The sequence below is a fragment of the Antedon bifida genome, chromosome 1, assembly GCF_963402885.1.
Source record: "Antedon bifida chromosome 1, ecAntBifi1.1, whole genome shotgun sequence".
Taxonomy (NCBI): Eukaryota; Metazoa; Echinodermata; class Crinoidea; order Comatulida; family Antedonidae; genus Antedon; species Antedon bifida.
In genome coordinates, this window is record NC_136226.1 from 12507682 (window position 1) to 12531959 (window position 24278).

Sequence of the window (24278 nt, forward strand, 5' to 3'; positions counted from 1 at the left end):
TTTTGAAGTTAAGAGAAAACAAAAGAATTGTTCAACCAACCATATTGTCTTTCTTTTTGCGATAAGTTCTCAAGAGCGAAGTAAGTACCGTAAGTAGGCCTAGATATAGGCTAGGCCCTGTCAGTCAAACTTTGACTCAAAGGTTCTTTCGTGGTACAACACACAAAAAATCGCCTCGTCGCCTTAGCTTTTTCCTATTTTTCTATTTCAAGACTCTAGGCCTGGCCCTACTATTTAGCTATCCCGCTAGACCTAGTTAGGCAGGGCTGCCTAGACAAATCCTAGCCTATACTACCTAGGGCCTAGAGTTATAGTATTATAATATTAGTAGGTAAGGCTAAGCTAGTTTATTTAGTTAAGAAAGGGTACGTAGGTAGGCAAGCCAAGGCCTAGATACTCGGCCTTTTCTAGGCTAGCTAGATATGATGATGATTGATTGATTTTCATGATATTGATTGATAATGATATATGCTGCAGAAGACTATATTTTGGAGGTTTTGTTTTGAGATTTTTGTACATAAATTAAGTGGCTGAATTTATGCCTAGGCCTACTCATAAATATGGTAATGCACTTGTCAATTGTATGACCCACTATACGACCCCCGGGAGAGGTGCGTCATTTGTCCGATGTGCGTCATCATGCGTCAATAATGTGACTTACCTTTAGGTGACCATGACGCACCCATTTTGATGCACTGTGACCATGTTTTTTAAATTTTGTGTGGTAAAGTGACAGACATTGACACACCATTGGTCATTGATTTGACGTACCATCTAGGTTTTTTGACGCACCCCTGCGTCAGTAATTATTTGTAAATGACGCACCTCTCCCGGAGGTCGTTTATTTGGTCATACAATTTACAAGTGCATAACCCTCCTAGTCTAGTCACCATCGTCTTTTCTCACCATTTTCCTTGAGGGATGTTTTTTTTTCAGGCTAAGAGGGCTGGAGGCCTGATCGTCTGAATAGGCGTAGATATATAGCATGAGGATTGCATCTACGCATAGACGTAGTCACTTTGTAAATTTGTGCATTAAAATATGCTCACCATGCTATCTTATTTCTGTTGATGTTGAGTATGATGAAAATTAGAGACCCTTAAACCAACTACTCAGTCCTGTGTCATCTCGTTCCCAGCATGGAGAAATTCATTCTTCCATGGTCCCAGGTCAACTATGGTATACCATATATACAAATAAACAAACAAGTATGGATTGCAAAAAAGTATACCAAAGGAGGTTCAAAAGATCACAAATTCTTTTTATTACAGAAGAAATGCAGTACTGCGTACCACCATTCCTGGAAAATTAGACACAGTCTATGCTCATGTTAATGTCAAATTTGTCTTTGCAATCACCAATGGATAATGTGGGCGTAGATATTATATTAGGCCAGCATGCGATTAATTTTTTTTAGACATCATTTAGAAATCATGAATATTCTATGAGATTAATTTTAGCATAAAATAAGACATTATCAGTCTCTATATAAGCATGGGCATAGGTCAATTAGGAATGTGTCAACGCATATGCATTATTCAATATTTCTGCATCAGACGATAGGAAAAAAAATGTTGCGGCCAGCCAAAGGGGGCCTGGTATTAATTGCAGAGTTTACCTATTTTTTAATTTGTTATTATAAAAGTCCAATTTGTTGATAAAATGGTTATTATTATAATTGTTTCACCGTTTTTTACAGTCATATGCAGTTTATGTACAGTATAACCAATTAATTTGAATGATGGAAGATTCTACAGACCGGAATTTGTTGAGGTCAAAGAGCAATTATGAGGTAATAATAGACTTTTGTTTATAAGACTCTGATTATAATGTAATATTGTTAAGGATTAAATATATCAACTAGAACGATCCGCTTACTGTAAAATTCTCCTACATAATATTTCACCGGAAAAAAAAAAATTTGTTGTGGTCCAGAATTCGGACCCTAGTCTGAAAATTTAATGGAGTGGTCCTTGACCACATATCTATCTGTATTTTCATTTTGGTAAAGATCTTGTACCTTTTTGAGTGCTAACAAACAGACATGCGATCGACTACATAATACCTCCTTGGCGGATGTAAATCAACCAATAATGTGGTTGGTCTCTTTTAAAAAACAAGTTACTTACTGTACAGTTAGTGTCGACCATTTATAAAAACTCATTAAAAAGTGTGCGATATCGATAGTTACAGTGATGATCGTATGGATATGCTTATTTTTTTCTCAAATGTAGGCAGTTATATTATGGAAATTTATAATATGTGACAATTACCTTTAATTTATTAAAAATGTGTAAAATAGTAAAGTGGACCTAGCACTAGTAAACCTTTGACAGTCGTACAAATGTGCATACTAATGCTAGTTTACTACAGAAGGGTGAATTTTTAGTCCTTTTACATCTGTTTTTAAAATGTATACATCCAGATAATTGTTAACCTGGTAAAAATATATAATAAATCCATGTAAAAAATTGTCTGTTCTTTCAATTTTACTGATTGTTATAATTTTGTTTTTATAAACATGGCTTGAAAATTTGCATAAAAATGAGATTCAATTTTATGGGAATCTCTGTCAAGTGAAAAACAATACATACAATACAACAAAAATAGGATTGTTTGATTGGGGAAAAAAAATTAACCCAACACTTTTATCATTAATATTTGTATTCCTGGAGGAACTCTGCATTTTAAAGTTTTAAAGTTTAAAATGAATATTATAATTTCATACACTGTATAGTCATACTATATTTGGATTATTTTCACTTATTTTGTACAAACTAACCATGTGAAATAGTTTGCATTGCTCATATGATTTAATATTTGAATAAATAATTTTTGAACTGAAAAAGAAATTCAGTGTTATTGTCATGAAGTTGATGTTATAGCCATAAAAAAAACATTATTTTCTGATATTCGTGTGTTATTACATCAATATCTTATTGACGTTTCCCGTTAATTATTTTATCATCATTCAGCTACGAGAATTAGTTTGGCTGCACTAGCAGCAACGAAGTCACTTACTGAATCTTAATGCGTTCGACTAGAAAATTATTAATTGCAGTTTTGTACTGCTATGCAGATGGTAACTTGTTTTCGCAAGTAAAGCCTGTGCTGTGTGATATAATTTCTTGTGCTGCTAGCCAGTTGGCTTGTTATCTTTCTACTTATCTGTGATTTAACTCAGAGATGAGTGCCTTAGAGCTAGCAGAAGACCTTGGATAGAGAGCCTAGGCCGCAGTGTCTGTCTTGCAGTACAGGAGGTGTTGGGCCTAAAGAGCTGGCATACATAGGGCGTTTGCTTTCTGAAGTGCCTAGGCAGTTAATTGCTCTGTAATGTTGAATTAAGTGCCTTGTTGGTTTATTTCTAACAATTGAATATTTTTAATAATGAAGAAGGTATTAAAATGTGTGGAGGAGTTGTCACCGAGTCATCGTAAATATAATTTTGTATCATTCGGATCGATAAATCGTTCAAGGTCAATAGAAAAGGTGACAATTTGAAATTATATGTGTGCATAATTGTTGTGATTTAAACTGACTATAAATTAGGAATAGTAGTATAAAATCGTGTACATTTACTGTAACATATTTATATTTAACAAGGAAAATAAGAAAAATGCTGAAAATATGTGAATTGTGCAGGGCGGGGTGACTGAATCTTCTCCCTTTACATATAATAAACTACTTATTTATTAAGATCCCCTTTTTCCATGTACAATACATAGCTATTATGTTATTGCTTCTTTAACCGGCCCATCAGAATTCCTCCAACCTACAGTACAGTGTATGAGGAGGAATACATTTTTTTTATTGAATTTTTTAATTTCATGAAATAATTTAAATGATATGAATATGAAACTGTACTGTACATGTACAACATATCCATGCAATATGCATAATAATATTCATATCAATAATTGACTGTAGATATTTGCACACATGCATAATTTGAAGATTTCAATTACTAATCTAATTACTTAGATGTGTGTGAAGTCTATTCATCCTGATAGATTTAATAGTCTTATTTTAGGCCATTTGATTTGTTTGAACCCTATCTGACCCATCTGATATTTTACAATAAACACCATAATCAATTGTTTTTGTGTTTAATTATGCTAATAATCCTTGCTAGAATGGGTTACTATTTTTACTGGTTTGTATAGATATATGAATTGGAATTTGTTTTTCTTTTAGGAAGAAGATGGAGATGTTGTTTCACACCTTGAGGATGAATCCGACAAACAGGGAGGGAGTGCCATGACTCTACTCCGTTATAATGCCAGTAATACCGGAGTGGAACAAGAACCAGGAAAAATAGAAGGCTATTTGTTAAAAAGAAGAAAAAGACCAATGAAAGGATGGCATAAGGTAAATGAATAGAATAGTTGAACATTTCTGGTAATCTGTTATTTTATAACCCATTAGGATAAATGGTTGTAATGAGTTTATCTTATGGTATGGTATTTTCTAACCAAAATTAAGTTAAACTTTAATAATAAAATGTCATTTTTAATAACAATGTTGTCGAAGTGTTAGTAGGTAACAGATGAAGATTACAAATAGTTTGCTATCCTAAATGATTTTAATATGAAATAGAGGCCTAAAAGGAACAAATTAAATTATTAACTGCAGTTTCTAAAACATTTTCTTTCCTTTAGTTATACAGTAGTAATATGTTTCTCTTTTATAAGCTGTTTTAAACTTTTTGTTTGTTTTATGTAATACAATTCACCTATTTTATTTGTGCTTTATGTATCATCATTTATTATAATTATTATGTAATTCAATTTCAGCGATATTTTGTTTTGGAGAAAGGAATGTTGACCTATGGTAAAACGGTTGCAGAGGTATGTTGTAACCACCCAATTGTTTGTTGTCTCTTAATGTACAGTACTTGGAATGAATGAGATTGGAATTCAATAAAATACAATTAACTTGCTCAGAACTTTTGTTGCCATATTGTTTCTATTTTAATTATGTTTACTTTTTTGGTATTTTTGTTTGTTTCACTGTGTAGCTTCTAAAAGGCAAGATCCATGGAACTATTGATATTGGCACATCAGTAATCAATACAGAAAAAGAAGAGGACAAGAAAGCTAGAAGAATTGATATTGACAATGAAGAATTTTTATATCATTTAAAAGTATGTATTTTTATTATTTTTAAAAAGAAATATTTAATTTATGTATTAAAAATAATCTGTTTAGTAAATCCAACATCAGTTTCATAAATTTCCCTTTTTTTTAAAGTCAAAGTAGTTTAAAAAAAAAAAAATAGACAATAAATACTAATGATAGATAGATAAATAGAACATTGTTCACCAAAAGTTGATCTGAAATTCTAAAAAAAAAATTAATAAAAATTGTATGAAATACAATAAAAATACAATAAAAATATTAAAATTAGAAAGAAGGGCACTTTACCTCAACTCAACTTGTTAACCTTTTGTTTTTGTGTAATAATTGAAATAGAGCACTAGCCACGAAGAGTTCCTAGCATGGAAAGAGCATTTGCAGAAACACCAAACCTACCGTAAACGTTTCCTAGCATCCAAGCGAGAATCAAAAATGTTCAGTGTAGAAGCTAACACACCAACTAGTAATGTCACTCTCAAAGCCTTGACGCTAGAAAAGCGCAGACAGACTCTGAAGAAACAGCAGTCGTCACGTTTACTATCGAACCAAGAGCGAGTGGCAATGTGGGTGAGGGACACGTCGGCTCTTGACGTCTGCCAAAAAGGTTTGTCCATTTGTATTATTTTTTATTATGGTTCAAATAGATTTGTAATTCCGTTATTTTTAATTATGATACTACTACAATCCAGAGACTAAATTTAAATAGGATTATAAAATATTTTGGCATAAACTTGATAATTAATAATTAAAAAACAATACAGCCAGGTTTAAAATTTAAAAAATCGTTTTAGTTTCCTAAAGTAGTGATGCTGTCGCTTTGTAATTAATAGTTCAAAGTTCAATTCCGGTGTTTCACACTTTATTTCATCGTTGTAATGAGTGGGTAGTGTAGGTTTGTGTAAAATGCTTAAAATCAGTTTTTCAAACTAAGATTGACTTTAGACTACTCTAAATAAATGTAATCTTATGACCTTTATTATCATGTTTAATTAGATTCAACACCTTACCTAGTTGAGATTATCGGTGGTAATATCAATATTTTATAGGTTATCCTAATGGTTATTAAGGATTGAGTTATGCAGTGGATGACGTGATAAGATTTAGCAACAATAATATATACATTGTAAATGAGAATTTTAATGACTTTAACTACACACTGTATATTATCCTGGTAGCATATTCCAACAATTAACTCACTTTTAGTGTATCAATTGTATTATTATTATAATAAAGTAGGACATTCACCCAGGTTTATGAAGGATTCAATTTTGCGAAATGAAGCTTTACGTACAATATTTCAATGACACCCTTTTTGTTGAATCTGAATCAAATTCTCTGTAATTTAAATTAATTATTTATTTTATATTTTAAAAGATGTTGACACTTGAAGCCTGAGAATTCTATGATTAGGCGTAAACCAAGTTGTTTTAATGTACAATATGTCAATGACACCCTTTTTGTTGAATCTGAATCAAATTCTCTGTAATTTAAATTAATTATTTATTTTCATATTTCAAAAGATGTTGACACTTGAAGTCTGAGCATTCTATAATTAGGGATAAACAAAGTTGTTTTTTTAAATTAAAATGTTGTTTTGTATCAAATAATAACATGATAATATCATTTTATGTGCTTTTTAATCTTTTTATTACAGTAAAAAGTACAAAGTATGGCTATAAAGAGCTAATGCATTATATAACATAACATAGAGAATAATTGATCGATTCTTTGTCATAGATTTGTCAGATGCAGAAGATACAATTGTGGAACTTTCAAACATTTTGCAAGACTTATTGAATACAGAGCTTCCACCATATTCTGATCCCAATGCAGATGTAAGTAAAGACAGGTTTATTTCTTGTTACAGATCAATATTCTTATTATCTCTCTGGTCTTGTAGGAATAACAATTTATTCACTCCAAATTTGTCAATCTCATGGAATCATAAATATTCATCTATTTTTCCCCTGTTATAATTAATTGGTAATGTGCAAAGAAATAAGACAGAAATAGAGTAGAGACATTTATATTTATTTGTTAATAACAGAATGATGCTATATTTAACAGATTGTAGCCTAATATAATGTGGTGAACTAAACATTGTATCATTATAGTACTCTTTATTTTCAACATTAAATGGGGTTTTATTATGATGGCATAATGAACTTCCAAAAGAACCCAGAAATAAGTTTCAAACGTCTTATTATGTATTAAGTTTCTATATGATTTCCCTTTTTTTACCTATTAAGTTGTACTCTCTTAATGGAAGTCCCATAAAGATCCAGGTAGGTGGAATTATATAGTGGTGTTGGTTTACAACTAACAACACACATTTAGTACGTCGGTTTACTGTATGTCTTGGTGTTGAACTTCCTCTTGTTTTGCTGTGTGTTTTCATCTTAACCTTTATACTTTTATAGTGAATTTCATTTCTGGATATGCCCTTGTGATCATAAATATAAATAAAAGTATCTCTGTTTTTATAATGATTGCACTTTTTCAGGCATTTTGTTACTTATTACAAACTTCATTTTAATTAGGCTACTGTATAATACAAAACGAATGGTTTATTCTTGTTTTGATCATCTAAATGTTATTTTCTCTTTTTGTTATGTTGCAAATTATTCTGATTTGTATCCTTTTTTTTTTTTGCCTAGGTCCAGTAATTATCTTCTCATAAATATATTTTCATTCTTGTTGTTCTCCCCTGTTTCGTTTCGTTTCGTAAATAAAGAGTTTAATACTACATGTTATGGCCTTGGTCTCATCACCTAGGGCGCCAGCCTTCGTACAGAAAATTAAGGATCTAGGCTAGCACTAAGCTGCACAATTAGCCTGGCCTGCGTACTTCCACAGGACCAGCGTGGTAGAATAGCTCCACAAACGAGTGCTACTAAAGATCCCAAGGTCTTTACATTATACGTTCACTGGCACGTCAACGTAATTATCCACTTAATCTAAAAGTTCATATATCTGCCGACGACTAACAGTCGACTACGACCCATGTGGACTTTTTCACTCAAATCTAACAGTTCCTATTTTCCTATTAGATGATTCTAGTTTAATATTCTCTTGTGCAATGTATGGTAGAAGATACAGGGAGGACAAATATCAACATATTTGTGTGTTAAAGTGTGCTGTGACCAAACTTATCTATGTAGGCTTAGTTTTTCCTCTAACTTTTGTTATTCCAACCTCTTTCCTACCCACTGTACGTAGCTGTATCTTTCCCTGTGTATACATAGTGCATATTAGTATAATACTCTTTGCGAATATAAATTGTATGTGTACTAATTTCACAAGATGTAATTGAACAAATTGTCATTTTATCAGCAAAATTTCACTTTGCAAATTGTTGCGGTATCATAAATATCTAAGCACTGGACACACACATTGACTGATTACAGGTCATGGGTTGAGTAAACATTGAAAGAAAACATAATTAGTTGGATGTGTTAGTGAAAGTATAACTCTATTATGGTTCACTTGAGTTTTATAAAATTCACATGTATGTAAAATTGAAGTGCACTGCACTGGTGATTTGGTGGTAGGATACATAATGCAAGCTGAATCAGATGCCACAGACAGTGGTCGACAGAGTGAGATAAAGAGCAGTTGTGCCTAGATAATATGCATGTCTACTAAAATATAATATAAAAAAATCTTGTTGTTATGGTTTAGTGTATACTCTATTATGAATACATTAAAATGTCAATCTATTGGGTTACCAACCATGGACTAAAATATACATGCTATAAATATGGTACAAATTCTATATATGCTAAACACATGCTATACAATAGTAAAAATGGTATAAAAGGGCAAAACTATTTCAGCATTTTAACATTTAAAAAATAAAAAATTTTCAAATGTAAACATAACTTTAAATTTGATATTTTCAGCCTGAAGAAAGCCTTACATTAAAGAAGAAAGCAAAGAAGTCCTTAAAAAAAAGCAAGCAGAGAAAGCCATCTGAAGAAATAGGATCAGATACAAAGAAAATGGTAAACATACAGTGTTTGTAATTATTATCTTCATCCTCATATGACTTTACTTGAATGTCATTGTATAATTATTATAAACAGTTTTCTATCTATTATTATTTTGTACATTTTTCAGAGGCCACTCAGCAACCCAACAATATTTGTTGGTAACCCATTATTTGATGATGATGCTTGCAGTGTTACGTCTGGGTTTAGTACCCTCTCGTACCAAGAAACCGAAGGGCGCCGAAGAGAAGAGTTCTTTGATACCGCTGGCAAAGGTAGGATAAGAGATTGAAGATGTGTATATTGATATATCAATGTTTGGCCAAAGCCCTGAGAATGGAAGAAACAATGCCTGCATACCGGGCTCTGTCGTTCGAAGTTGATGGTAGACGCGGTCGTCACAAAACCAATCTTCTCGGAATACCTTAAAAAACAGTGGCCTTAAGCTGATAAATTGAGAAAAAATTGAGAAAAAAACATTGAGAAACATTGAGAAAAAAAAAGCAAATTTACTTTAAAAATGTTTTATTTTCAAATGTTTTGGTAAACAGTATTTAAATTGACTTCTTATTTAAATTGTATCTTTTTAGTTCATCGTTCATTTAAAACACTTCTGCATACACTTACACAGCAGCATGAGAAACTTAGTCAGATGATGAAGATGCAAGCTCCAAATGCATCTCTCTATGGTGGTAATTGTGAACTGGCATCATTACGTGAAGCATTGGCCAAGGTAAGTCAGTAAATGATTATAAATAAATCTCTATTGTGAAATTGTGAACTTGTTTAGCATTGGGCAAAAACTACATGACAAAAAAAAGTAGTAAGTGATGAACTCGTAAAAGTAGTACGATCCTATACTTTAAATACCTCCCTTTATGCCATAACTTTAGAACCCATAGCACTTCATGAAGCAGTAGTCAAAATAAATTTAAGATTCCCATACAGTAGTTGAAGTGCCTCCCATCATGGCATAAATGTAGAACTCACAACAGTATGTGAAGCAGTAGTCAAAATAATGGGAGATTCCCATAGTTGAAATGCCTCCCTCTATGTCAAAAATTATGAAGTCACAGCACTACGTGAAGATTTCCATTGTTTAAATTCCTCCCTCTATGCTCAAAATTGTCAAGCATTCTATTAGAGTAATTGGTTAATAAGATTTTCAAAAGCTTCAAAATTTCTGTTCATGCAACTATCATTATTAGATTACTGTATCAAGTTTAAAAGCAATTAATGATTAATTTGTTTATACTCGTTAATAATATTGTTATTTTAGTGGCCTTGATCAGCTGAGTACATGTTATCGTTTCTACATGTTGATATTTGCAAAATGATAGTTTTATTTTTTTATGATTTGTAAAGTGCTGTAGGGAAAGCTATTTATATAATGAATTTATACATTCCTTTCTCTTATTTACCTCTTCTTGTTTTTGTATTGTATTACTCTTTCTTATTGTTTATTATTCTTGTATTATTGGTCTTACCGTTATTGAATAAATGTTATATTGCTATAAAAAAAAAAACTATAAACTGATATGTTAAGAAGAATTTAGTGCCTTAAAAAAGTTTCCAAATAACCTTGTGTCTGATATGTTATGTTATAAAACAATTTTTGTATTGCTTAAACAAATATTGTTGCATTGCAGGCTAATAGCTCAAATGCAGACCTTAGAGGGCGTCTTTCACGAATATACAAGGAAGCTGATATTGGTGATCTTGGAGGTGAAATATCCATTCCAGTACCATCAACTCCACTAACTGTTCTGGATGAAACAATTCAGGTATACACATACATTAAAATATCATATAGTTAGTCTACTTTAAAATATAAGTAATTGTCTTGCCTAAGATCACAGATAATGCGACAAGTGTTGGAGTCACCCGACACCCGATCTTGCGATCAGATACTGCGCCACATGCTCTTACTCCTTGTATTGAATGTGAATCAATCAACATAATTTATTAAGGCAACTACCTGGCAGAGTCTGTTTACACAACATTCATATTAAACAATTTTTATGCTCTCAAAAGTAGAATGTAAATCTTGTAATCCTTTGTAAACACCAGGATACAAAATCTCATTTCCTTGGTTTATTTCTTAAATTTATCAACATAGATCTATCAAAAGATTAGACCATAAACACAAGATGTGGCATTTACAAAACTCCAGTTATAATTCATAAATACAGTGTTTCTTGGCATTTACCAGTAAATATTTATGAATGGTCACCTTTGTTGTTGGTCAACCGTTACTGACCCATAGCTGCTGCCTATGGAATAATCATTAGAATTGGAAAATATAAATTATTGTATTCTCTCATTGTACATGGTTGTTTCTTGTTGTACAACAGAAAACAAACTGTCAATATCTGACTCTTAATTTTCATTTATAGCATGACACCCTTGTTGCTCAAGCCTCGACAGAAAGCAAACTGTCAAGATCTGAATCTCTAGCAGAATTCTTTGATGCTCAAGAGTATTTGCGATCTGTGTCTTCTGATTCAGAAGAGGAAGAAGAAGAGTTTACAGAAGTATGTCACTTTTATTTTAGTATATTAAATAGTGTTCATGAGAACCGTGTCAATAAAACAAATGGAAATATATGTTTTGCGCATTAGAATATAATAACGTTCTCAATTTTGTCTAAAGTACTCCCACTTGTACTGATGAAGGGCTAGTGTTGCTCGAAAGCTCTGCAATTTTTTCTTGCTGTTTTACTTTATCGTTTTGATTTAGCCTTATAAAATATTCTCACAAATACATTATTAAAATTTATGCATAACGCAAATGTAATAATAATAAACAAATAAAAAACCAAGACTTAGATCAAGATTCATATGCTAGGCTTAAGGCAAAGCTAACATTCAGTAATAAAATAAATGCAGATGGATTTCCACTATTTCATAAGATAGAATTTAAATCCTAGTGTTTTTTCAGTGACTATAGGCTATGGCATTTCAACCAGTATTATGTTAATGCTTTATTGTTCTTATAGGCTGAGGATGACCAGGAGAGCTCTTCCCAAGCAAGTGAGGCTGATGAGTCTGAGATTCCCTCAGAAGAATTCAGAAGTAGTGAGTCCATTTTTCTTTATTTTATATTTTTAATTTTATTTCCCCATCAAAATAATAATATTATTATATTAATTGTTTGCAAATAATGCTATAACTGACCTTTCCCTTAATTTCCTTTTAATAGTAAATATCTTGTTCCCAAACTTTATCTTTGATTACCCTCTATAGTATAGTAGGAACTATATTCTATAGAGTATTTTTTGTGTGTATAATTTACTGTATAATTTATTATAAAAGATGTGTGTTTAAAGTTCAAACTGACCTTGATTGAATAATTTCTGTTGATTAAGCTTTTATTATTCACAGTTTTATTCACATTTCATTACATATTAATACTCTTCATATAGACATAAATGGCTCATAGCAGTTGAAATACACACATTTCTATATTTTATTTATTTTGTAGAAAAATATACAAATAATGTATACATTTTTCAGAAAAATCTAATTATGATTTCACTACTTACTTGCATATCTCAATGTCACATCTATATATATTTATGTTTTTAATGTAGACAAAATATTAATAACCTGTACAATAGAAATAGAAATCAGAAATAAATAATAAAAATATACTCTACTTAATACACAAAACATTTTCCAGCATCAATATATGATAATACATTGTTATTTATGCACCCTCAGCCATAGTAAAGTTTTCTTCAATGCATTTGTGTTGTTAGCATTTTATTATAATTGCACTGGATAATTGCATTCAACCTGAAACGGAAGCTCACAAAATCAATAAGCTAGGGGGTCAAGCTTCAATAATTATGCTTTTCAAATGGATGCTTGAAGCAGAGCATTTCAGCTGAGCCGGTGTTTATTAGTCTACTACGCTTTCTCGTAGTGTTTGGATAAACCGTTGTTTCTCAATTACATACTTATGTGGTTTAACTAAATGAAATGTGTTATCTACAAATGTTGCTAATGAACTCACGTGTACCATGCACGCAAGCATGTGAACAAGGTTTGTGCTTGTGATTTTATGTTGAGTGAACTAGGTTTTGTTTGTGTTATGTGATCTAGGTTTTTTTGCTCGAGATTTAGTATTATGTGAACAGTGATTTATTGGTAACTTTAGAAACTGATGATACTGGGATGTGCAAAACTTATTACTTGCTTTTATTAGGGCAGTGTGTATCTCGGACACATAATTTACTCAGTTTCTACTAAAAATAGTGGTAAGTAATTTTTATCTAAATTTAATTTGAAGATGCAAGACTTTAGTCCTGTGTCCAGTATATCACTGAAGTATACCAAACTAAGTATGTATTCTTTCAAATATACCATGAATAAAATAAATGCTAAATTGAGACATTCTTAAAACATACATATCAAAATATTAGACAATTGTTATGTTTTATTGACACAACAATTATAATATTATTATTATTAATACTGAGTAGGAGGTTAGGTTACCTTGTAATGAAAGGAATTTATTTAATGCTAAAATAAAATAGAAAAGCACTGTGTATTTATTGGCTTCAATTCAATGTCTCCAAAAAATCTACTGACTGAAGGAAGAATATAATTTTATTTAATAATATGAATGATACAAATTTATTTTTCTTTCCGCTGTTAAATGGCAATAATCATTGATTTTTACTAAACATACGTCACACTGTATTACTGCAACTTTAGTAACATTATTCAATCATAGATTATTCTAGAGCTTCCAAATGAAATAAATATTAATTATTATTTAAGACTATAAATGCAAATATTCAATATATTGTTTTATATCAAATAAATACATTCTTACTAATAGTAGTTTAATTTTACTTGTTAAAATAATATCATTGAAATGGTAACCATTTTCAAGTGATTTTATCTCTTAATAAATTATTATTGAATACAGTGAAGCAATGATCTTACTGAAATGTAGCAGAAGACACGATGATCAGCAATACTTAATTAAATCACTGCTCTCTATTGATTACATTGGTCTTCTTCCTGAGATTGCTTTTGACCAGCTGTTATAAGCTTTGGTGGTTGTGGTATTTAAATTTTTATTTCAATCTTTATTTCAATTTTTAATTTCATCAAAAATTATCCCTTTAAATATAAGTTATTTTAGTCGTGGTGGTTCAATTCTCAATAAGGAAAACTCCAATGTTCACTCAACTGTAAATGAATAACTGTTTATTTATACTTGGAGGGCAAGGCGGTGCAGAAATGAACTGGACACCCTACCACATAATGCCAAGGCTTAGTACAATGAGCTCCTAGAAGACCATTCCCTACATTAAGAATAAATATATATACTCATCTTCTTTCGTAACTACAAAAACACCAAATGGCCTTAATGATTTAATGATTGCACAGAACCTGTGTATTCTTCTTTTTATGGCCCTTGTCTAAAACATTTCCAATACAATAATAAAATGTTTCATAATATAATTTTAATTTCTATTGAAGGAATTACACATTGTTTTTTATACATTTCTGTTAATGATTAAATAAAACAACCTCACAATTTTCCATTTATGATATAAAATATATACGTGTTTGATCCAAAAAAAAAAATGACTGGGGTAATAATGTTCAGCGCATTGAGAGCTTGCTTATATGCGCTATATAAGAATGAACTATTATTATTATTATTAAAATTTCCCTGAATACATTTTAACACTATGAATAAATCTGTCAAGGAGTGTCTAATGTTTAGTGTGTCAACTAATAAATTGAAGCATACCATTGCCCTACATACCGTATATCATCAGCAGTGATCTTCATAAATCATATTTGAAATTTCTGAGATATGAATATAATTAATTTTATGATGAATTAAGATGATACTGAAATGTCTGCCAAATTTTAATATGCCTAGATTACATTTAAACTTCCATGAGAGAACTTTAATTCAATAGTAATTACATAATGAAGGTTGATTACCATATTATAATCAAATATTTGGTTTTCAATTAAAAACGTATTCATTGACACTTTCATTGGCACATAACCAAAGCAATAGGTATTAGCATGCCTTGATTACATTTAAATCTTCAAAATTGAGATACTATATGATAACATTTTATTATTACAACCACATAAAATAGTATGCAAGTACAGCTATGAAATATGATACATTTATTTAGTAATAAGAATAGCAAAAATATTAAATTATATCAGCAAAAGAACTGCATGTAAAATCTCTATTATATAATCTGATAGGTGATGGGATATACATGTTTTTCTAAATCTAATCTTTAAGGTGGAGTAATCTACCAGATTACCAAGTAACAATGGCTGGTAAAGTACAACAATATATCTGATTAGTTTTTATTTGCATTGGTACATTATTAAAATATTAGTATGCCATAAATTTAAAAATATTAAAATTATTTCAGAACATTTAAAAGGCCACAGAGATTTTTAAAGACATTACTATCACACCTTAAATCTTTACAGTGTGTAAAGTTATTCATAGGGATATTGGATTGTACAATGCGTATAATGGATTTTCTTAATAGAATCTTGTTAACGGAAATAGAACGATACCAGAGAACGTTGCATATCCCCACATTGTAATGGAAAGCAGGAGTATATACAATTGAGTTCTGATTGGGTTTTAATTTGCAACCGTGTTCATGTCAGTCTTTAATTAAAATGTCAAGTGAATAATTGCTTGGTTTACTTCAGATATTCCTATAACCCCCAACAAATTAATATCTTCGTTTATAATTAATATTCAAGCTCCCAAGGATTATTTTTTAATAATGTCCTATATCTATCATATTGGTTTTGATTAAAATTTGCAATATATTGTTTTCATTCCCATTTTCAAACCGGTTTATTATTTTTTATTGCGAGTAATTTTTTTTTCTGAAATTGACTGTAATGAATGAAAAATTCATAAATTTTAAATTAAACATAGGCTTGCATCAACATAGAAAATCCATTACATACAATCACTGCACACAGTTGCCAAAATATTTTCATAACACATAAAAAATGTTATGTATCAGAGGATTTTTATTACAGAAACAGTTGCATCTATTTAGATATATTTATTATATTTTTAAAAACATTGTGAAAAGAATTCTGTACTCTGTCAGAGCTTTTGTGTAATAAGTATGTACATTTGTGATATATTGAACATACTATTAGTACATACATAGTTATATAATGTAAAGCTCTATCTACACTATCAGACTACCAAATATGGTAGTGATATGACATCATCATGTCCATATATAGGCACATCACATTTGATAGTGTAGACAAAGCTTTATTCTAGGTGCTTCAAATTATTTACTGCTCTTTATATTAAAATTGATGTTTTTATGGACTACATTCTTGCAGCCAAATTAGAATACGTCATGTAATTGGAATAATACATGAGCAATTTGCTATTGAAAGGTTATTACAATAACATGTTCATTGTGATCAATCTATCTTCATTATTTTTTCCATATATTAGTAATATTAAGTTAAGACAGTAGTGTTTTACACACTACTAAAACATACTTGGTTCCCATTAGAGACATAACACAAGTCGGATTGGAGGGAATTTCGTGTTTAAATGTTTTATTGTTTAATATCAAACATTTTCTTGTTATTACAAAAGTCCTTTGTAAAAGAATAATTAATACAGTACTATAGAACTTTTTGAAATATGTACTAAAAATACTCCTTGTATATTTTGCTGCTCGGTACAGTCTTAAGCTCTGTTAAACTATACAGAGCTTTATACAGAAATGCCTCAATGTGATACATAAAACATGGAGGTACTATATGCATGAAAATCCATTTTAGTGAATTTGCTACACATTGAAAAAGCTATTTACTATAAAAACGGCTTATTTCACTTCAATGCTGCCAGAAAAATGCCCTTTACTTTATAATATTAAACACACAATTAGAACCCGTGTCCTGTAATATTATTACTGCTGCTTGTTCATACAGTACAATCAATGAGAGGTATGCATGAGAAGACCAACAGTAATTAAATGAGATTGCAATACAAATATTTGTTAATAGAAAGATCTTGTCAAGTGAATTGTGTTAATACTATAGATGATAATGAGTGTGTAGATGTAGGTTATTCACACATAATATTAATAACAACATTTTGTGTTCATGAGACCTACGGTTTATAGTTCTTATACGAGAAGACTCATTCTACCACTAGAACCTTAGAACGAGTGAGCCTCAAACCCTTGCCCCATTACTCTTATATTTACTGTATCTTATAATTATACAGATTTCTACCAAGTTTCTGACTGTTTTACTATATTGTTTTGATTTAGCTTTTTCCTGCTATATTTTATTTGTGTCTGCATTGAGATCACTTAAACCCACAGCATCATTTTCAGTAATTTTGGATTTATAATATTTCTACCATGATGATGAATAAGGATGACAATGAAGATGATTTCTTGTTGGATAGCATGGTGACGGAGATGAAGAGATGATGAAGAGTCTGTATGACGATGGTTGTCTTACATGATCTATTTCTTTGTTTACGTATCCTGTACCCACACACAAATCAATTTCACTTGTGTGTTATTATTTTCAAAAGCAATCTATTTTTAGGAAATATGACATTTTGAATCGCATTGATTTGTTAATATTTTATGTGACGAGTGGGTGGTATTCTGACCTATGCAATGTGTCGTTATAGACCAACAGTTTGTTATAACTTTACTAAGTGCATTAAGAATGGAAATGTGTGGTTGTGGGGGTGTCTGTTTAGACACACATCATATAAACATAATACTCATTATTTCAACCCTTATTGACAATTACAAAATTCTTGACATTATATAATTGTGTTTAGTAACATCTTCATCACCTTATCATGTACATTACTTTTCATTCAAACATCATCATACCATCGTTGCCATCATGATCATGATCATCATTATAATCATTATAATTGTTGTTGTCATCGTCATTGTAGTCACCCATAGTTTCTTTATAATCATATCATTTATTTTGCCATAAACAAATACAAACATAAAAACAGAACTAAATCAATGTATGAGGCTGAATGACATAAATGTTATAAAAGAAAATAACAGTTGAGAGTCTCTCCACAAAGAAATACTTTTCAAATTAAATATAAGGAATAAACAAATATTTTAAAACATCAAATTGTCATCATTTAATATTTAACAAGCCTTTAGCAGATATCAGTTGCTCCACAATTGGTTGAACTTTGTATTAAGTTTTGATTGAAAAGATTGAAATTTAGAATTTTTCATTAATTTTCACTATTGTTGTATGGTCTAGATAATGATCAAGGAAAAAAGGAAAATAAATTTACTAGCCGACAGATCCTTTTCTTTACATTTATTTTATTTATCATTCCAATAGAACTAATTTGAAATTAACTGGATAGATGCAACCACTTTACCATAATTATAATTGTAGTTCATTTTAATTATACAGGTGTTACTGAAATAAAGAGAATGCTTATTTGTCTATGTATAGATGTCATATTAAAATAAATTTGGCATTGGTTTGAATCAATTCTATGGGATAATCAAGGTTTAATAATAATCAAGGTTTATTTATTTCAATTGTTCTTACAGTTAAAAAAACTGAATTACAACAATCGTGACAATTTATAAAAATAGCAAAAGTTGGTTAAACATAATAATAAAATTTAACATTAATATTAACATCCGGCAATTACATTCAATAATTTAATTTATATTTTCTTTTCATTGCAGTGGAAGAACTATCAGAGGCAGCAATTCCAGGTGCCAGGTCACAGACAGGACGTAGAACTCAGCTACCTTATCCCCAGCCAGATACATCTGATATCAGCATTTGGAACATTTTGAAGAAAAACATTGGAAAAGATTTATCAAAAATTGCCATGCCTGTTATATTTAATGAACCACTTAGCATGCTCCAGGTAAAATGTCTTGACAATTTATCCATATAATATTGTTACTTATAGTTATACTGTACATACAAATTACCACCCCAGCAGTGGCGTAACGGCTATGAGCGCTCACTGGCTAAACCTAGGGGCCCTGGAGCTTATTGGAGCCCCTGTGCAGTGCCCAGAAGAAAAAACAGGCATTGGTGAAAAAGGCTAAGAACTCCCGGCCTCCAGCGTTTGAGGGCCATTTAGGGTTCCTAAACCAGGGGCCTGTGGTCTCTGCGTTATGCCACTGCCAACCAGTATTTCCCACTGCATGAGAAGGACACACCATTTCTACTTCAGGTGAGAGTAAACATTTTACATTGTTTTATCTGCACAAATAACCTACTGTACCAATGTCTTCCCATCTTACAGGTGTTATGTGAAGAGTTAGAATACAGTGAACTGCTTGACAAAGCGGCCGAGACGGACAACCCATACAAGCGTATGGTATACATCGCTGCATTTGCTGTCTCTAGCTACAGTTCAACATACTACCGTGCACGAACTAAACCTTTTAACCCACTCCTTGGTGAAACATATGAATGTGTACGAGAGGATAAGGGCTTTAAATATGTATCTGAACAGGTAGTCATTTGATTATTTTGTATTGCCGATTTGAAAAATATTGTTTCACCCAGTGTGAAGCTTGATTTAATGGCTTCCAATCCTTTTACATGTACATTACTTTTTTACCATCACCCAACCTTGTAACACATTGTACCTTGTTGCCATCCACTGAAAAATTGTTCTTGCTGTAAAAATAATTTATTTCTACAAAAAAGGCCATGGCAAATTAAAGATAAAACCCCAAATAGAGGCCTAGGTCTTTAGTATTTTTAGAAATATTGTTTTATAAATTGAATGTTTAATCTTATTGTATTGTTAAGGTATCCCATCATCCTCCAATCTCTGCCTGTCATTGTGAAGCAAAGCAGTATACATATTGGCAAGATGCAAGAATAAAAACAAAGTTCTGGGGTAAATCTATGGAAATCTTACCAGCAGGAACAATTAATATCACAATACCAAAGTAAGTTGATGAATATAGTTATTCAATATTTGCAAATAGGAGGTATCACGGATAGACATATATTGTCACTTTTTTTACGACAATGATTATATGCATCCCCAAGCAAGTAACTCATGAAATACATTTGGGGCTTAGGGAGTAAATTGAACGAGTCTTACTGTAAAATCTTGACTGGATTGGAAGGGAAGCAAGCATTTTAATAACCATTATTTAATAATCCATTATGTACAGTATGAGTGTGTGCTTATGTATAAAAACAAATCTACATTTTGATCGTTGTTTTTATAGATATAATGACCATTATACATACACTAAGGTCACTAGTTGTGTTCACAATATACTAAGTGGACAAAGGTGGATTGACCACTACGGTGAGACTGTCATTAGAAATGGAGATATTATATGCAAATTGAATTTTACAAAGGTAAGTACTAATATAATCACTTCATTCCATTATTGCCATATCGGATATTTTTGTATTATGCACTACAAACTTTTCCCTGAAACTGGCGTTTAAAGAGAGACTTGTATTATTTTAGGCAAGTTATTGGAGTAACAGAAGACATGAAATTAACGGATGTGTAATGAACGAGAAAGGAGAAACTGTTCATGAGATATTTGGCAAATGGAATGAAAGTATCTACTGTGGTCAGTCCTCATCTGCCAAATGTATATGGAGAACAGGTAAAGTGAAAATAAACTTAATTTTTATAGTTAAATCAATTTTTTTACAGTTACAAAGTATTGTATATGTATATATTATAATAATATTGGTTGTCTTATATGTGCCTAATATGTTTTGCAAAGAAATATCGTAAATATATGAATATAATCCCATGGTCCAGGGTAATCTCGCCCACTAATTTAAGTTAATTTCGAACACGTAAATTCCATTTTTAATGCATGATCAGAGTATACCACCCTAATTTTCCCAAAATGTCATACCTCGGCCCCATGGGACTATACTCAGTCATAGACGGTTTTAGTGGAATGTTTCTGTTACCATGTACAGGTTGTCTGTATATAAATATATACAGATAGTTAATATAAAAACTAGATGAAAACATTTTTTGAACATGTACAGGTTGTATGCCCGAGGACCATCAACTTTACTATGGACTGACAAGATTTGCTATTGAGTTGAATGAACTTGATAGTCATATACAACCATTACTACCATACACAGACTCACGATTTAGACCAGATCAAAGGTTTGTAGATATTATATTCACTAGAAATTAACAGGTTAAGGTACCATGCAATAGTCTCACTGCAGAAAGTAAAGTTTAATTCTTTGGTTTTGAAACCGTGTATCTTGTTTTAAAGAAAAATAATTTTCAGTCATTAAATAAGATTTGATATTTCTGTTTAGTCGTATTGTTAGTGTAACTGTATGGTCAGTTTAGGTGTATGGTCAGTGTAGCTGTATGGTCAGTTTAGTTGGTATAGAAAATTTGATTATTTTATTGACATACAGTGGATAGGTAGCTGACAATTTATTTATAATCTTTCAATAAATAACACTTAATACATGTTTGGAAATTAGTATTAGAAAGTTATTAAACTTGACTCATTTTTACAAACAATATTTGCAGATTACTAGAAGAAGGAGATGTGAAAGGAGCAGAGAAGGAGAAACAACGTCTTGAAAGTCTACAGAGAGAAAGACGAAAACAAAGAGAAGAGCTTAAACAACTTTATGATCCGAAGTTTTTCAAGTAAGTTTTATAATTTTATTCTTTCAATTTTAACCTATACATAAATAAAATAATAATAATAATATCCTAACGTAATAATTGTATATATTTCTTTGATATGTTTTGATTCAGTAGGATTAATTACTAAACATATTTCTTGTATTTTTCTAGGAGTACAAATCAGAATGGCAAAGAATTCTGGGTGTTTAAAGGAGACTATTGGGAATTAAGAGATAATAATCAGTTAAAGGATGCGACACTGCCAAATCTATGGTAGTTAATACAAACATGTATTTTCCCATGAAAAGTTGAAAGTTGAATGTAATAAAAAGCTGAGAGATAGTGTATGCAAGGTCTGTTGGTTGTATCCAGCAATTGATTTTGTTCGTGGCAATGACAGAGAAATGAAATGATATCTCAAAGTACAAAGCCATGTATAGGAAGAAACCAACTGTGTGTGTATGGTATCACAACAGCTGAGTAAAAACAATTTTTACAAGCAATATAGATTTCTATATATATCTTTCATTTTTTCATGGGACAATACATTGAAATATGTATGTATGTCACAATCACCAATCTTCCTCTCAAGAAAATCCAAGTAGTTTTGAATTTATGTACAGTACCATGGTTAATGATGAACTAAGTCATCCTGCATAGTTGATTTGAGTACCATGGTTATTGATGAACTGAAGTTACCCTATGACATAGGTGATTCAAGTATAGGACCATGGTTAATGATGAACTGAAGTTGCCCTATGACATGGGTGATTCAAGTATAGGACCATGGTTAATGATGAACTGAAGTTGCCCTATGACATGGGCGATTTGAGTACCATGGTTAATGATGAACTGAAGTTGCCCTATGACATGGGTCATTCGAGTACGATGGTTAATGATGAACTGAAGTTATCCGGCATAGGTGGTGATTTTAGTATAGCACTGTGGTTAAAGTACCATAGTTAATGATGAAATGAAGTTACCCTAAAGATTATTACCTCAAGACTGCTACTACTACTACTACTACTTCATTTCAAGGTATTTTTCATAAAGATCCCACCCTTATAAACTAACCCACAAGAATAATCAGTTTTAATGTTATATTACTGAATCATCTTTCAGACATCTTTAAAAGGTGTCCTTAAAGGTGTTTAATAGTTCCTCCGTCCTTTGTCAAATTGTTAACAGTTTTAGTGTACCCTGTATCATAATTTTAAATGTTTAATATGTAAGGTTTTATGTGTATTTCATTCATATCTGCTTACAAAATTTAACCGAATATGTGTTATCTTTAGTTTAGTTATAAATGTTTTTAAAAAAAATTATGTGTGGAAAATTAACGAGTGCTAAAAATGAGGTCAACTAACATTGCATATAAAGCAAAGTAAATATTTTATTTGAGACTTCTGAGAAAGTTCTAATTAGGCCAAGTACAGAATGGTGAGACATTTTGGCAGTAATGATTTCTGGAAAGGCATGCCAAGGATTTTAAAGTACAGTATATTTACAATGTGGTTTATAAACTACCACACCTAACTACCTAGCAGGCCTTTGGCTTGCATGTCACAAGTAGTTAGAGGCATATGCCTAAAATAAATTTCAGAAGTTAATAATCTTACTTACTGCCATATATTTATGTGCTACGTCGGTTTTACTGATATATTTTTACAAATTGTATAACTTTAGATATTTGATTTCATAACTTTGATTTTTATATATTGTATTTTTTATTTGAAATATTTTTATTATAGTTTATATTATACTGTATTAACAAAGTAATTTATTTGTTTCAAATTTACCTTCATGATTACCAAACAATGAGCGGTTGAATTCACTATGACTAAAAACTTCTAATTGAATTACGTGTATGGTAGTTGATTGAATGATTTTAATGAATGACCATTGATTGTTAAAATGCGTTTTATGTCAAATAAACAAATTAAGATGATATTTTATTTTGTTTGGTCAAATGTTTTAGCAAAGTCTTGCACAGCAAATTATTTCCAAATTTGGTCAAAGCAATGAAGTCTTCCTATTTTCTTGATTAACAAACATAAGTTATTGACTTTTTTATACTTGATTTTGATTGGCTAGAAGTTTTAGATTTTTTGCTTGTTCGCCAACGTCGCTTTCTTTGTTTACAACATGTGGCGTTTTCCGAATCATTGGCTGTAACTTTTTGGGTTTGCGTGCATACCAGTGGCGAGGAAAGTGTTGTAGCGTCTGCAAAATTCGGACCTGTTACCATATCACACGGTATTTGACTGCTACGCGTGACGTAAAAGGTATCTATTTGTCTCTCCATATCGTCCATACTAAACGACTCGGCTAAAATGTTATGCGAATTTGCCGAGCATTTCACGCAATCAAAGTTGCAATCCGTTACGGTATCAGTTTTCTGCTGAAATGTTTGTGTCAACATTTTATATAAATTTTCATCCACTACTGTAGGCCTACTATCTTC

At 31.0% G+C, this 24278-nt stretch overlaps 1 protein-coding gene across 1 annotated transcript; it reads left to right on the forward strand.

The window, feature by feature from the left end:
- The first annotated feature begins 62 nt into the window (after positions 1-62).
- On the forward strand, positions 63-23764 carry LOC144842632 (oxysterol-binding protein-related protein 6-like). The gene is made up of 21 exons (XM_078699115.1): positions 63-80; positions 1700-1792; positions 4195-4368; positions 4794-4847; positions 5018-5143; positions 5472-5739; positions 6873-6970; positions 9038-9139; positions 9255-9399; positions 9715-9857; positions 10774-10908; positions 11521-11658; positions 12123-12201; positions 18885-19072; positions 19460-19672; positions 19975-20117; positions 20406-20541; positions 20657-20801; positions 21202-21328; positions 21713-21835; positions 21986-23764. Exons 2-21 carry the CDS (start codon positions 1739-1741, stop codon positions 22089-22091), a joined length of 2697 nt encoding a protein of 898 aa, XP_078555241.1. The 5' UTR covers positions 63-80; positions 1700-1738; the 3' UTR covers positions 22092-23764.
- Positions 23765-24278: the final 514 nt, after the last annotated feature.